At 35.4% G+C, this 17,037-nt stretch overlaps 1 protein-coding gene across 1 annotated transcript; it reads right to left on the bottom strand.

Annotated features, from left to right (window-relative positions):
* Positions 1 to 5,167: 5,167 nt before the first annotated feature.
* Positions 5,168 to 15,347, bottom strand: LOC108993054. Its single transcript, XM_018967824.1, has 6 exons — positions 14,883 to 15,347; positions 14,713 to 14,836; positions 6,926 to 7,022; positions 6,286 to 6,364; positions 5,663 to 5,943; positions 5,168 to 5,427 (listed from the first exon to the last, which is right to left on the bottom strand). Exons 1-6 carry the CDS (start codon positions 15,345 to 15,347, stop codon positions 5,304 to 5,306), a joined length of 1,170 nt encoding a protein of 389 aa, XP_018823369.1. The 3' UTR covers positions 5,168 to 5,303.
* Between the last annotated feature and the right edge of the window lie 1,690 nt (positions 15,348 to 17,037).

The raw sequence follows: 17,037 nt of genomic DNA, 5'->3' as shown, positions 1-17,037 counted from the left end.
CTCAATCAGTAGAATCCTGGTCAATACCTTTGACAAATAAATGCTCTCTCACCAAGTCTATCTTATGAGAACATAAATTCTTGCATTGTCGGCATGGACATCTAATACGCCCATCACTATTAACTGTACAGGATGTGAACTCCAAGAATTTCCTAACACCTTTAGCATATACATTGTAATCCTCACCCAAGCGATCTTTAACTTGCATTCAACTCTTATCCATGCATAATATCCTATTACAAACAATCACGCACACATCAACAAGCAAGCATGTATCTAGAGACTCAGGTTTGGACTTGCTTTGCTTGGCCCTGCCTATACGAGAGGCCCTCCGGTAACCCTGTTGCCGGAGGGATGGCTTCTTCTGGGGGTCAGTCGGGTGGAGAGGATGGGGGTACTTTGGTTCTTACGGTGGAAGGGGTGTGTAGGTTACAGTCCTTTGCAGAAGCTCTAAAGCGTTCCCAGCCCCAACCTAAGTTTCAGTTGCCGCTGTGTAAACAGGAGCTAATTCAAGGTGAGTTGGGTTTTGTATTCACAGATGTTGAAATGAAAAAGGGTTGCGGACAACCTTAAGTTTGTGCTGGTCTTGAAATTTGCTTCGAGCTGGCCATCAATTGACTTTTTGAGGATGAAAATTATTAAAACCTGGGGTTTCTCGGAGGTTCCTATGGTGAGCTTCATGGATGACCACCATGTCTTGTTACATCTGGCTAATGAGAAGGACTAACTTCACGCTTGGGCGAAAGAAGGGAGAGCTGTGGCTGGTTGCTCCTTTCGGTTGTTCAATTGGACGGTGGATTTTGACACTGCTAAAGAACCATCTGTTGTGCCACAATGGATTTTCCTGCTGGGTCTTCCACTCCCTCTCTATCAGGTGGAATGCCTCCGAAGCTTTGCTTCTAGATTTGGGAGATATTTGGGCACTTATAATGCTACTCTATACCACACCAGGGCTACAGGGCTTGACTATGAATGGAGACTAATTTAAAGGATGAGCCTGTTAAGGGGTTTCCCTTGGTGGTTGGTCAGCACCATTGTTGGCAAGAGGTTGTCTACGAGAATCCTGGTTTTTACTGCAATAAGTGTTTTCGGCAGGGTCACACATAAGTGGTGTGTCGTGCAGGGGAGAGAGGGCTCCGAAAATTCATCAGGGTTGAGCGTGTGGTGAAGAGAATGGGGGAGGACAAGGCTTGGAAGGAGGTTGGGAGGAAAAAGGTTATGATTGTGGATGATGTTGATCTAGAGTGTCCTGTTGTGGTGGAATCGGATGGGGGTGTGGTCCGTGACAAAGGTAAGCATAAAATGGTTGTGGCCATGGATGCCCCCACTGGTGTAAACGGTGGAGAGGATTCAGGGGGCTGTGGTGGGCAGTACGTTGTGATTGAGATTGAAGATGGGGAGGTGAGGGAACTAGTTTGGAGTGCAGATGGGGATGGCGCTCTGGAGTGTCCTGTTTTGTTTGAATTTATGTCGTAAGAGGGTGCACCTAGTGATAGAGGGCAGCAGGTGTGTATTGAATCTGCAGCTCCTTTTAGGGTCATTAAGGAATGTGGTAAGGTTTCAGGGCTTGTGAAGGGCGGATGGAGGTGGCTGTGGTTGAAGTTGGGGAGGTTGGGGAACCAGATTGTAACAGGCTAGTGGCCTTGGAGGAGCAGCTTGAGAATGGCTCCGCAATGAGTCCTTTAGCTCCTGCGCTGGGGGCTGCTCGAGATAAGGAGGAGGGAAATAGATTTGAGGCCCTGTCGGTCGAAAATAGATTTTAGGTCCTGTCGGACAGCACCGATTACGTGGAGTTGGATAAGGGAAAAGACTTTGATTCTGATCCTGGTACTCGCTTGGATGCACAGGGAGCCAAAAAACTAAGAGAAGGTATGGTCTGAAGGTCCCAAAGGGCAAAAGCCCTTCCCCAAAAATTAATTTATGATTAACAACTTCTTAGTTTGGAATGTCCATGGCATAGGGACCTCCAAAAGGAGGCTAAGGAAGTTAGTGTAAAAATATTGTATTTCAATTTTGGCTATTTCTAAACCGTTCCAGGCTATAGATAAGTTGTAGAGATGGGCATTAGCTCTTGAGTTTCCTTTCATTTATTCTAATGCTGATCTGGGAGGAAATGTTTGGGTTTGCTGGAAAGAAGGGATTGATATGGAGGCTGTGGGTGTTTCAAATCAGTGTGTCACTGCTATGTTTTCTTATTCAAATGGGTCCATCCTTGCTTCTTTTGTTTATGCAAAGTGTGCTCAGATGGAAAGAAGGGAGTTATGGAACCATCTGTGTGTCTTGTGTAGACATCCCTTGGGTCGAGATGGGTGATCTTAACATCATTCGATCGAATGATGAAAGGGTTGGGGGTAATCCGAGATTGAGATCCTCTATGGAGGAATTTAATAATTATATTCATTCTTGTGGTTTAATTGATTGGATAATGGAGGGGAAATAGCTTTCTTAGTGTAATGGAAAACATGGTCTGGCTTGGAGTTGGGCTAAACGTGATAGGGTCCTTGCTAATAACGGTTTCGTATCTAAGTTTGGATGTGCTAGTGCTCGGTTTTTGAATAGAAAAACCTTAGACAATTCACTGATACTCTTGCAGCTGGTTAAGGAATTCAAGAGATACGGCCCTGCACCGTTTCGGTTTTAGAACATGTGGATGGCTCATGATGATTTTCTCTCTACGGTGACGAGGTCTTGGGATGAGAGTATCGCTGCTGGGAGTGGCTTTCATATTCTTGCTGGAAAATTGAAAAGATTAAAGGTAGCCCATCGGGTCTAGAATAAGGAGGTTTCTGGGCATGTAGATGGGCCTATCCGTGCTCTTGAGGAGAGATTAGAGGTACTAGAGGACTCGTTACAACATGAATTCTCAAGCTCAGTGGATGCGGACCTGATTCATACTAAATCTGAACTTGACTTATGGATAAAAAGGGAAGAGATGAGATTGGCGCAGTAGGCAAAGAAGAAGTGGCTCAATGAAGGGGATCGGAATTGTCTGACTTACGTAGTGCGTATGGAGATCCGTAGTGCCATGTCTGACTTACGTACAGAAATTGATGTCATATTTGTGACCAGTACTCGGTTAACACAGCTAGAGACATGCCTAGCTATAGTCGAGGATGTGGTTAGAGAGTTGGGTCAATAGAGACACGCCCATCTCTATATCTTTTATTTGTTTTTTTTTTTTTTTTGTATAGACGATATTTTGTGTTTTGTAAAATTAATTTAATTATGAATGATATTTTTTTTTCTAACTTAATTATTGATTTCTATTATATAGATTCTTTAATTGAAACTTTTTATAAAATTAATGTAAACAGAATATATACCATTCGAACATTTCTCCATTCGCGCCAGATATTTCTGAAATAAATTACTAGTTGAACTCTTTATTTTACATTTGAATATTGATTAACCTATTAGTTCGAATGGAACAGTAATGAGTTCGAACGGTAACTCAATTTCCTGCTAAATTTAGTAACTTAACCTGCCAATTTTCCGTTCGATCATATATAATATTCGTTTGAACAATAATAAACTCTAACGTTCGAACGTTAATGTTGTATGTTTGAACGATAAGTCAATGTCCCGCTAACTTTTGTCACTTAACGTGCCAAATATTTATTTTATTATGTTCGAACGTGTTCGTAAATGTTCAAATGGTGGTTTTATTAAGGACGAAATTTCTCGTCCCTACATATACCGCTCAAACAAAAAATTGATTGTTAGAATGGTTAAAGCTTCCATCATTTTTTAGGGGCGAAATTTCATGAATTTCGTTCCTACAACTCATTTTTTAGGGCAATTTTCATTTTGTCCCAAAAAACATTCATCCCAAAATCTTATTTTTGTTGTTGTTAATTAACCTAAGATTACTTTTAATTATGATTTATTCCGCTGTGAAATTTTAATTTCACTTTAAACTTATTTAATTACAAAGGAGTTCCCATTTATTAAATACTTCCATTGAGAATGTGTTGATTATTCTTTTAGTCTATAGAATCAAAATTATATAAAGTAATTCTTAATAAAATATTCAGGCCGGAGATTGAGATCAATCAAGTCTCATCATTTACTTTTATTTCAAGAGTACATTTTGTTTCTTAATAGGAGTCGTGCTATACCCACAGCGGGTGTAGCCCGACAAATATTTTCAAGAAGGTCAAATATTTGTTTTTTTATATCTTAAAATTTTTTTTTTAAAAAAATTCACAATATAATTAAAAAAACATTTACTTCATCACTAAATAAAAAAAAAATGTTGGTATACATTCTCGAGATCCAATGTCGATAGCCCAATCATTTCTCTTCTTAATAGAGACTAAGGATTTCATCTTGAACATTTGGTTAGACATTGTTAAATATAATTACCAAACGTATTGAGATATTAATTAGCCAAATAAAATATCACCCCTCGAGTAAACAAAATTAATAAGCAACCAGCATATCGCGCGCGCATTGAATTTAGAACCTTCTTGGGATCAAGGATATATCATAAGATGATATATACTACTAGTAGTAAATTCATTATTTAATTAACAATAGTACTTTCATAATCATAATTAATCACCGTAGCCATTTAGTTCAATTTATTCCAAGTACTCTATTAACATGTGAAACTTAGGAGATTTTTGGATTCAGAGATGAGTTGAGATGGTTTGTGAATAATAGAATAAAAGTTGAATTATTTATTATATTTGGTGTGGGAATTTGGAAAAGTTATTTTAGGATTTGAAAAAGTTGAATTGTTTATTATATTTTGTGTGAAAATTTGAAAAAGTTATAATAATGAGATGAATTTTTAATCCAAACCTCTCCTTAATAAATTATTATATTTGACGTGCTATATATATAGTCTTTATATATATCAAATAAATGTTGAATAATTTATCGTCAACTACGAACCTACTTCATATAAGTGACTAGTGATTTATATTTCTCGTATATTAATCTGATCATTAACATGTATTCATAAATCACATGTAATAATATCTTTAAATCAACTATAAGTTCGATCGATAAATAAGTTCATTACTCAATATCATCATCGCGTTTATATATTTTCAAAGCAGCTAATTAATATATATTTTATTAAACAAAGTCGACATATATCATTACAAATTAACTAAAAACTAGGAAAGTGAAATTTAATTATTAAAACATAAACACCACGCGATCATGAACAACAAACATCACTGCATGCACGTACGTAAATACGGACATAATCAGGATATATGCCCTTCATTAATTTATTGCAGTAGTACTATTACGTACACACCATCATCATGATGTATACTTTCACACCATAATTAGACTCGTGGCCTTGATCCTAATGCATCCTTGAAACTCCTTCCGAAATTTCTTGATCTTTCTACGTCCTTCTTCCATTCCGTCTCGAAAGCGTCCATGGTTTCTAGTACACTTCTCCCGTATCTAGATTAATTTGAATGACAAAAATGTTAATTAAGAGTTACAACTTTTAGATAGCTAGCTAGCTAGCTTTGACACAAGAACTGTGATTAAAGAATTAATTTTTTTTTCCAGTACTTTAAAGACCTTGATCGTGAGATGATGTTGTCGAATTAATGTGAAAAAAAAAATTATTTTTTAATGATTGTTCTGTTAAAACTTTGTAATAGTAGTAACCCATGCATGCAACGACCATTACCCTTTCTCAAACACGGAACCATTCTCCGTCAGCACAAGCCATCCCTCACTATGCTCTTGCTGGATGAAATGTTTCAGTTCCTCGACAACCTCGTCACGATCGGCCGGATTACTGTTCCGGACATTTTGCAGTAAACTGGCTTCGACGGTCTGTGGATTACCACGGTGACTTACACCAAATCTTATACCCGTGATCCGGTTCGATGCTTCCGCCACTATTTCTACTTTGCTAGCAAGTCCTGTGACCCATTTCATGTTCGTGCCTCCATAGAAGAATATGTACTTCAAATTGAACAAGATAAAATATGGTCAAACCCACATTAATCTTTTTATATATATATATATATATATATATATATATATATATATATATATCTTGCTAAAAACTGCATGCATGCATATATGCACGTACATGATCAATTATATATATATATAATATTATATATATGTTGATCAGGTGATCGATCAATATTTGTTTATATACGTACATTTTTCAGTGGCAAAAAGGGCAAGATCATCAACCTTTCACCATCGTATATCCTTGCATAAGTAATTTACATATTATGTACATGCATGCATGCATGCATTTAAAACTAGTACTGTGTAACTAACATAATTAATTACCGTTGTTTGATCTGCTGAGGCGTAACTAGTGCTCATGATTTCCTCCTTGCCTTTTGGGTAAGCTGAATAATAGTACTTACTGTCGAACAATAGAAGTTGGATCGGACAATTTCTAATTAGCTAGCTGTTGTTCATTCAAAAAATTGAAGATTAATGCTCATTAAACATCTATTAATTATGACCTATTATGACCCATTAAACACTTGTTTTTATTAATTGGGAGGCCTAGCTAGGGCCTTGAACTATATATGATGATCTTATGAACTAAGAAGTCCCAGATTTTTGGAAATATCCTAAAAAACAGAATTTGGATTTAAGTTTAAAATAATTATATTTATTTGGATTTCAAATCAACCTGCATATATATAAATATATATATATATATATATATATAATTCCCAATATATACTCGATTTTGAAAAGGTTTAAAACATGCATGTTTGGCTTTGGTGCAAATCTGAATCCAAAATTTTAGTATATGATCCAAATTAACAAAGAACTTAGATTGTAAAGCTTCAAATCCAAATTCTCCTACCAAATCCATCCATCCAAACACATCATTTGTTCCGTTGTTTTATAATATATTCTGGGAATATTTTTCAATTATGTAGGAATTAAATAAATGAGTCCAGAGGCATACCTATTGAATTTGTGTGCGTGTATGATCACAAGGCTGACCTTACGTCCTAAGCATGCATCCTTGAGAAGTTGAAGGCCGAATGAGCTAGTGATTGTTCCTGTAAGGAAAACAGAATAATAGAATGAAGATATAACTATATGAATATATAGTAGAATGAACATGATCTACAGAAAGTGAGGAAAAAAATACGTGTCTATCTATTGGCCGCATCAAATTAATAATTAATTAAGCGCGAGAGGTTAATTTCAGGAAGAGAATATAGAAGAATTGGGCGGTTTACAATTGCATGGCATATTCATATATAGCTAGCTATTAATTGAATTAACCGATCCAAAAATGGATGAGAAGAAGAGAGTTTTTGAGGGTATGCATGGTTACATGTAGTTTACTTCAAATTAAAGCACAATACCTTATAATTGCTAGCCATAGTATTGACGTCTACAATGGCATGTCTTATTTATAGCCATCAGAAGTAGAGTATTATTCTAACTTCTCATCATGTCTAGATTCAACCCGAAGTATTAGGTTATGGGTCATTTCAAAGTACGGACATTATGGTAATTTAATTCATCATGCTACACGATGCATAATATATGACAATATATATATATATATATATAATCATATAAGTTTAGTACTGCTAATATTAATGCAGGATCTGATGATCATGATAAGATGAGAGTATTATGTGATTCATAATATTATTGATCCTCGAATACCTAGTTATATTATTATAATCAGTTGGTGAAACCATCGACATAGACTAAAAGTGAATATATAATACTAGTGATTTGAAGAAGACAAGAAAGAAACAGACACCATTAATATATAACATCTTCCAAGTAACGAATACATTTTTGTTCTTTCATGATCGATCACATGCATTATTCATATCTATTTCTATGAGGAAAAACAATAAAACCGCGCGCTTTTATGAAAATTCATATATAAAAGCATGCATTCATAAAATGCATGTTTTTCGAAACATATATATTTGACCATGGACTCTATCATTTTCACTAAAAAACAAAACAAAATACATCTAGCAAATTTGTCTCTTTCCGAATAGATTTTTTATGGGTCTTAATAATACTTTCACAAATACTTATGAAAAGTTATTGAAAATGTTTTGAAATTATGATTATACCTAGGCCATGGGAATAAATTAAATACCTGAATAAAATAAATTTACATATAACATCGTATATAGGTGCCATTGAAATACTAAAATTAAAAAAAAAATAAATAAATAATAAAAATAATTACAATAACAACAACAACAATAATCGGAAGCCACATTTTGCTCCCCCAAATCTTTGAACCTTAATGACACCCATTTTTTGACCCATTATATTTATAGAAAAAGGTCAGTTGCTTTATATAAGTTAATTCAGCAAGCTAATTCCAAATGACCAATGCACTTGGTCTATCAATAAAAAGGCTTCCAAATAGTACAAGGAAGCTACTTGAAATGTAATCGATAGATCGAGTTATTCAAGGAAGCTACTTAAAATGTGTCACATAATTTGGTGTGACAAAGCATGACAAATTAAGAATAAAGAGTAGCATTGCTTTTTATTCAATTTATATTATCAACTATCAAAGCATTGTTATGTGCACCACCAGTTAATTTTTGACATTTAGGTTGATGATATTCCTCCATTTTAGCCCATTAATTGTGGGCAGAAGCACATTTATCATCAAGGATCTAGGTCTTTTTTGAATTTCACGATCTCAATTAATAAGAGAAATACAGATAAATATTATGGGTATTAAAGTATTTATATTGATCATTTAATGCTTCTTAAAATGTTTATTATATGGGTAGTAATAAAAGTTGTATGATCATCGTGTCACTTAAATTAAATTGATCTCAAATCCAGATAAAAATATCAAAAAATCTTTTCCCGATCAACAAGTTGGAAAATCAATGTCAAGGTGATCAAGTTGGACATGATTTCCTAGCTAGCTTGTTCAAGTTAGTTCTTTATTGTTGAAAAATCAATGTCAAGGTCATCAAGTTGATATCAGTACGTAGCCTTTTCTTTTAATTGCATATATAAAAAGTAGAAAAATGGATGCATTGGCCGCCACAGACAATATTTAGTTATTTTGAATATGACTGCAGGTTCGGACGTACGTCTTGCATTAATCTTAAATGAAATTGTCTTGGCCGTCTGCCTTTATTTATTCAAATGATGAGTAGGTGGTGGCGATATTGATCCTTAACGTCAATTTTCTTTTGAAGAACTTCTAAATTATTCTTAGTATCTGCCGGCCTTTTCTCGATCTTCTTTCTAAATCTTTATCCTTTTAGATAGAGTTAGACTTGGGCTCCATTTGGATGTTAAAAATATCTCAAATTATCTATGAATAGTAGTAAAATAATTTGTTAATAGTAGTAAAATAGTAGTAAATAGTAGTCTTGAACTGTTTGTGAATAATAGTGAAATAATTTGAGAATAATTGTGTTGCCAAATAAGTTCTAAATTACTCTAAATCGATTTATCTGCTAAATACAATATCCTAATAGATCAAATCGTTCCTTTTATTACCTTATGATCATAATCGGTCGGAACCAGAGATTAATGCAAATCGCCCATCGCAAGGATTGATTGGAATGGCTCGGCCATCCAGCTTATTTGTTATTAAAGTTTTAGTAGTTATAAATATTATCGTATTTCACTTAAGTATTACTACAGTTACAAAAAGATTTCACAAAAGTAAATTCACAGACTTATATGGTTTTGAAAAATGATATATGAAAGCCACTGTTTGTAGAAGCCAATTTTGCACTCATTAGGTGTCAAAACATACACCACATATTTGAGAGGGAAAACGAGAGAGAGCACAGATGAGAGAGAGAGCACGGATGAGAGATGAGAGAGAGAGAGAACGAGAGAAGATGAGAGAGAGAACGAGCGAGAGAGAGCAGAGAGAGGAGAGAGAGAGCGCAGATGAGAGATGAGAGAGAGAGAGCAGAGATGAGAGAGAGAACGAGCGAGAGATGAGAGAGAGAGCGAGACGAGAGAGAGAGAGAGCGAGATGCCGAGAGAGAGCGAGACGACGAGAGAGAGAGTCCGAGAGCAGAGATGAGAGACGACGAGAGAGAGAGACCGAGAGCAGAGATGAGAGACGACGAGAGAGAGAGAGACCGAGAGCAGAGATGAGAGAGAGAGAGTGGAGATGAGAGAGAGAGCGAGCCGAGAGAGAGCGAGACGACGAGAGAGAGAGACCGAGAGCAGAGAGAGAGTGGAGATGAGAGAGAGAGCGAGACGACGAGAGAGGAGCGCAGAGGAGCGAGAGAGAGCGAGATGAGAGAGAGCGGAGACGATGAGAGAGAGAGAGACGGGAGAACAAGCCGAAGGAAAAGAAAAGAAAAAAAAAAAAAAACAAATGGATGAGAGGCGTCCACGTAGTGTGTGCATTGTGTGCACCACTACAGTGGATGCCGTATAGCACTACTCTATGGTTTTATATGATATATTAGATCTACTTTACAATAAAGTTAAGTAGTTTTACAATCTAACATACCATATCAAATCACGTCAATTAGTAGGTTTACTTTTGTGAGATTTCTTTGTGGCTAAAATATTTCTCATTCTACTTACTAAATAAAATAAAATAAAATAAATATTGTAGTAAAATTGGTAATAATATAATGTGTTTAGTGAAAAATTATTGTCTCAAGCCGGTGAGTAAAGCACACTAATAAAGTACTTATATGACATGATTTGATTTGGAAGATAAATTTTAAAAATTTAAATCTTATAAATAAAATCTTATCACTTAATTGATGTGGATGACATACATGCTTTGCTCTACACACTGATTTGATAATAGAATAACTTTACGTTTAGCATTGGTATCTCTAACACTGTGATCACTTACTATTATATATTCAACCCACGTTAGTTGAGGAACGGCCATCATTCCAATTATACAAATTGTCATTTTCCTTTTAGTATCGATCGAGTAGTTGAATATAAACAACAACAAAATAATTTTATATGTGTGTGTGTGTGTGTGTGTATATATATATATATATATATGAAACAGACGTTATTTTACTTTTAAGCTAGCCAAGTTGAAACATATCTACTCCTAAACAAAGACTAGTTAATTTCAAAGTCCATGCAGAAGATGATGAGGTTCAAAGTCCAGAATATGATAAAAGAATGCAGATAGATAGCTAAAATGTGATAAATGTCATCTAGCTTCTCCATTATTATTATTATTATTATTTTGATCAAGTCGTTGCGCTTTCACTTGGTTTAGAAATAAAATAATATCTTTTTTCATACCTTTTGTTTTTTTCTTTTGTATTGGACCGAAAATTTGATACCGTTCTTAGATGGAACTAAATAAACATATTTAAATTTAATTTCTTCGCTAACCACGCGCGTGACATATATATATATATAATTGATTTAATAATCATTTATATGAACCATGATTAAACGTCCTTTAACATGATACGATGGACGTACGTACATTTCTAAATGAATTCATGATTTTTAGTGAACCCATGCTGACTATATATATAATTATCACATAATATATATTTTATATTTGTATCAAATAACAATATTATAGGTCGACACACGTGAAATAACAAATAAAATAATTACTCGAGTTTTATCGAACTGTTTTATATATAATTTTCAAGCAAACCGTCTTGTTTTATTTTCTTCTTTACCCCTCGATCTCCATATTGGGATGGAACTAGGTAATATAAAATCAGGAGTGCAATTGAATAAAAAATAATTTTCTAATTACTTGGAAAAATTAATTTTATCAAAACATCGACCGCTTGTAATATAGAAATTAAACCATAAAGAACAAAAGTCTTGAGGCCAGGCATTTACGAAGCCAGCCGTTCCAATCTAGCACTTGGGTCCTCCCTAGCTAGAGTACTTTATATTATATCCTAATTTAATTAGAAAAGGTTACCATCAAATGTTAATTAACGAATTAAACGAAGACTATAAGATCAATACCTTAATCTGATTGTAGACTATGCAGTCCTAATATATATATTTCTATTATAATAAGCTTACAAGAAAATATTCCGAATAGTAGTCTGAACATATATATATAAGTACAAGTTATAACAAACAATCCAATTGTAGCTGAATAACTTAAAAATAGATGATAACTAATCTAACTTTACTATTTAAATATAACTTTAATCTACGTTCCGGTTAGATACTAAAATATGAGTGCTGCTACACTCACCGCTCCCAGCGGTAATTATATTAGAATTTTATTTCATTTTTTATTTTTATTTTTTTATATATGTATCTTTTAATATTTTTTATAAAAATAAAAAAATTATAATATTATTAAAAAAATATTTTTTTAATCATTAAATAAAAAAACATTAAAAATATAAAACGATAGAATTGAACGGTAAAATAAAAAGGAATGAGTAATATTATCCCTACCATATATGTTCAGACTACTCTGAATTCTACCTCCTTGATCCTTCTATTACACAAATTAATCGTCAGACATATGCTAACAGAATCCTTGCCACGTGGCTTGTAAGTCACATCATTGCCAGTAGAAACGTGTCACGCGTCATATTTAGCCATGCTTCTTGTCCATGGATCATAATAAAATAAATAAATAAGAAAATTAATTTCAAAATTACTAAAGAAATCTAATTTAAAAATTAATAAATCATAATCGGGCCGGGTGGATTGGAATGATCTAGGGTTGTTGCAAGTACTAGTGCCGGCGAAGCCACATTACGTATAGTGGGTGCAAATATTAATGCAGCCAGTACTGTAAACAAAACATTTTTAATTAATAGGTATTTCAATTGTTGAAAATACTTGTGATTTTTCAACTCTTGCACCCATTAAAAACATTATACTATCACTTTTGAGAAAATCTCTGTAATTAGATATTAAAAAAAGTGTGGAGTACTTATAATTAATACAGCGCGGCTATTATAAGTCATTCATGCATGCAGAGGATTTTGGTTTTTTTAAAGAAAAAAGAGCTAGCTTATTAAAAAAATGACAGTGGAAAAAGTGTTGGAGTTGGCTTCACATGATTCTAATCTAACACTAATGAAAGTGCAAATATCAAGTTTATAAAATAAATAAAATTAACTAGCTAGGAACCATACTGAAAATTACTAACGGCGTGATAGAAAAGAGAGAAGCAAACAACCGATGGTTTCAATCATATATATATTAAAATTGTGTTAATAAAAGGGAAGTTTATCTCATTTTTTGAATATATCACAACTTATTTAAGATATCCTTTTTCTTTTTTTTTTATAAACAACATCTTTTTTTATTCATAATTAATCTCTTTAAGAAAGAAAGAATACATTGAAGAATTTCCTCCATTACAATGATAGTATTAATTAATCTCTAAATTCTTAAAGGACTGGCTTTGAGATCCACACTTTTGAATACTGGTTGTACACTAACCCCCATACATCACTAGCTAAGGTGCATTCCCAAAGTGCATGCTCCACTGTTTCAAGGTCTTGCTTAGAGATAGGACACTCTGGATTATCTACTATACTTCTTTTAAACAGATTAGCTCTTGTGGGAAAGGCATATAGACATGCTCTCCATAAGAAAGTCTTGTTGGCATTAGGTATCTTCAGGTGCCATATCTTTGTCCACTCTTCCTTCTTTGTCTACAAATTTGAGGATTTGCCTTTTCCACAATCATGTAGTTCTCCTTTAAGAGGATAGACACTTTTAACACTAAATAAACCAGTGGTGGTACATCTCCAAATCAACTTGTCAGGCCTATTGTAGATGCTTATAGGAATCATTTTGATGAGGTCAGCTTCATCTTTTGAGAAAATAGCATCCACCAGAGACTTATTCCACTTATTTGTATGTATGTCTGTTAGAGTTGAGAGCTTAATATTAGCTTGTAGAAATCTGATTGAACTTCGAGCTTTAAAGGTATTTTGTTGAGGAAGCCACTTATTAGTCCAGATGCTTAATGCTTCTCCATTGCCAATTCTCCACAAAAGTCCTTCAAGAAGAGGTATTGCAGCTAAGAAGCTTTGCCAAATGTAGGAAGGATTGTTGCCCATTTTTGCTTTTAAGAAAGTACGTAGTTGCTGGGAAGTATTTAGCTCTAAGCACCTGTGCTAAGGGAATGAGGGTTTTGGACTAGCCTCCAGCATTGTTTCCCTAGCATGGCAATATTAAGATTCTCAAAACCCCTAAACCCCAAGCCTCCTATCTTCTTAAATTTCCTCATTTGCTGCCAACTCACCTAATGAATCTTATTTTCATGTGCTTGCTGACCCACCAGTAACTTCTCGTAATTTTATTAAGCTCTTGTAACAGGTGCTTAGGAAGCTTGAAAATGTCTATTAGTAAGTGGGGATGGCTTGAACAACTTATTTGAGTAGTATCTCTTTACCTGCTTGTAAGAGAAATTTGGTTTCCCAATTCCTCAGTATGTCCTTCACCTTGTCTAATAACCATTTGAAGGTATTGGCACTAGATATTTTCACTAGTACTGGTAGGCCCAAATATCTATCGTACGAACTAGTGTCAGCTATTATTCCTGATATAATGGTGATGATATCTTTGGTGTCTTCTCGAGTGTTTTTGCTGAAAAAATGAAAGTCTTTTCTTTATTGAGTCTTCGACCTAAAGCTTTCTAATAAGAGTCCAGAAGATTGAAAAGTCTACTCCACTCCTATGAGCTTGCCTTGCAAAAATGTAAGCTATCAACTGCAAAAAAAAAAAAAAAAAAGTTGCTAATATGGATTTGACCTCTAGCCAGTGAAATACCAGTGATCAAACCAGAAGCTTCTGCAATGTTAAGAAGATTGCTGAGAACTTCAAAGCATAGGATGAAAAGGTAGGATGAATGAGGATCACCCTTCCTAATCCCCCTAGATGGAGTGAACTTCTCCTGTGGAGCTCCATTAATAAGTAGAGAGTAAGAAAAGTCATGCAACCTTGTCATAAGCTTTGCTCATTTGAAGCTTAAGAGCCATGAACCCTTCCTTTCCCTTCATTCTAGTCTTCATGATATGCATGGATTCAAAAGCTACTATTACATTATCAGTAATGAGCCTACCTGGCACAACGGCACTTTGGATAGATGAAATGATGTCAGGGAGAATAACCTTTAGCCTGTTAGCTAATATTTTTGCAATGATTTTGTAAAAGACATTACAAAGACCAATAGGTCTAAACTCAGTAACCTTTAAAGGAGATTTGGACTTCCAGACAAGAGCAATATAAGTGTCATTTTGGACCTCTAAAACAGCAGCACTCACTCTAGGTCCTACTGTTTCCCAATAGTTTTGATAGAAAGCTACAAGGAACCCATCAAGACTAGGAGATCCTAATGGATTCATATTAAAAATAGCTTCTTTAACCTCTGCCATAATGAATGTTTTGATAAGACTAGCAGTCATATCTTCTGTTACTAAAGGCTCCAAGGATTCCAGACAAGTATCTATTCCTATTAGATTGGAATTGATCATTGAAATACCTCTGGAACACTGTATTGATCTCCATAGGCTCTTTTGTTACCTGACCATCTTCATTTGTTATCTTGTGGATAGTGTTGGTCTTTCTCCTCTTACTGGCACATTTGTAGGAAAATTTAGTGTTTCTGTCTCCATCCTTTAGCCAATGCTTTCTTGAGTCTTTGCTTCCACTTAATGTCTTCCTCTTCAAGTAAACAATCAATTTCTTTTTGTAGAATTTTGATATCATTATTAAGGTGGCCCTTGTTGATCTCTTGTAACATGCTCAGCATTTCAACTTTGGCATTGATAAGATTGCCCTTGTGTCTATGCATGTCTTTACTCCACTGCTTGAGCCGCATCTGACAACTTTTTAAACCTGCCGTAGTAGCTTGCAAACTACTCAAAGAGCTTGTAATAGAATACCACACATCCTGAACAACAGTATTACAGTATGATTTATTAAACTAACTAGCCTCATATCTAAATATTCTTTCTTTGTGCTTGTTGATGGAGTGAGTTTATAGCGAGATAAGTAATGGATTGTGATCTGAGAAATTGGCAGCTAGATTTACCAAAGGCTCGGTCAAGCCTCTCCTTTGTAAAGGCATCACCATCTCTATTATTTTCCCATGGGAATTTGTCCTCCAGATAACCAAGATCATTAAGCTCACAATTCTCTAAAGCTATTCTAAAACTATCAATTTGTTTATAAGGCCTCCTGGCAGCATCAAATGTGAAGCCTAGCCCATTTGAAGCCCAAGTCTGAAAATGTATATTTTTTCTTGTGAGGTGGAGCCTAAATATGTGGATTAAATGGGTTCCTTTTAATGTGAGTGGATGCAAGATTAGGGCCCAGCCCATGTTTGAGCCCATAAGCTGATGAAAAAAGCCCAACCCAACCCACTAAATGACATTTTTTTTGTGTAAGGACGAGAAAACCCTAAATCTCCATTTTCCCCTCATGCACCGCACTGCCCCCCAACCCTCTTCTTCCCTATTTTCTTCTTCCCACAACCCTTGAGCCTGCGCACAACCCACACCTGCCATGAGCTTGTCGAATGCACTTCTTCTGCTTCATCCATCCAATCCCCCCCCCCCCGGCCGATGTCCTCACGTACTCTCTCTCTCTCTCTAAATATATATATATATATCTCGTTCTGCCTTCCATTGCAACCCATGTTGCCGCCGCTCCTTGACATGTAGTTTCCCTTCGTAACCCTCTTAATCTCGTCCTCCTTCCCGTAGATCTCTCTACGTCCATCTGTATCTTGATCTTTGTCTCGTAGTTAAGACGCCGCCGTTGTGAACCGCCACCCTTTGCCTCTTAGTGAAGGTCATCTGACCACCCCCCACCCCCTCCAATTCCAACTCAGCCTCTCCCCTCTCAAATTTTCCTGAATACCAAAACCAGATCTCTCTCTCTCTCTCTCTCTTAGGATTTCAAATTGTCGCCAACCACCACCAACGAATACTAGTCCCCCTCCCCATCCCCTGAGTTTATCAGATCTGCCACCCACAAATTTTCCCTTGTTGAGTCTTGTTTTGCCCAAAAGCTGCCATTGTTTAATATGGCCCGCCATTGCCATCACTGTGCTCAACCCCTCCCGATGCCACCACAGTAAGTTGTGTGCCA

The sequence above is a fragment of the Juglans regia genome, chromosome 15 (genome assembly GCF_001411555.2).
Source record: "Juglans regia cultivar Chandler chromosome 15, Walnut 2.0, whole genome shotgun sequence".
NCBI lineage: Eukaryota > Viridiplantae > Streptophyta > Magnoliopsida > Fagales > Juglandaceae > Juglans > Juglans regia.
Note: the sequence above shows the minus strand (reverse complement) of the source record. Positions and strands in the feature narration are given on the sequence as shown.

Excerpts from the sequence above, each read along its gene's own strand:
- LOC108993054 (XM_018967824.1), bottom strand. The coding sequence starts at position 15,347 with ATGACTGCTAGTCTTATCAAAACATTCATTATGGCAGAGGTTAAAGAA. Across the intron at positions 7,023-14,712 it reads AGCTTCTGGTTTGATCACTG|GAACAATCACTAGCTCATTC; the intron begins GTATTTCACTGG and ends TTTTCCTTACAG. Across the intron at positions 5,428-5,662 it reads GGTTCCGTGTTTGAGAAAGG|ATACGGGAGAAGTGTACTAG; the intron begins GTAATGGTCGTT and ends AAATTAATCTAG.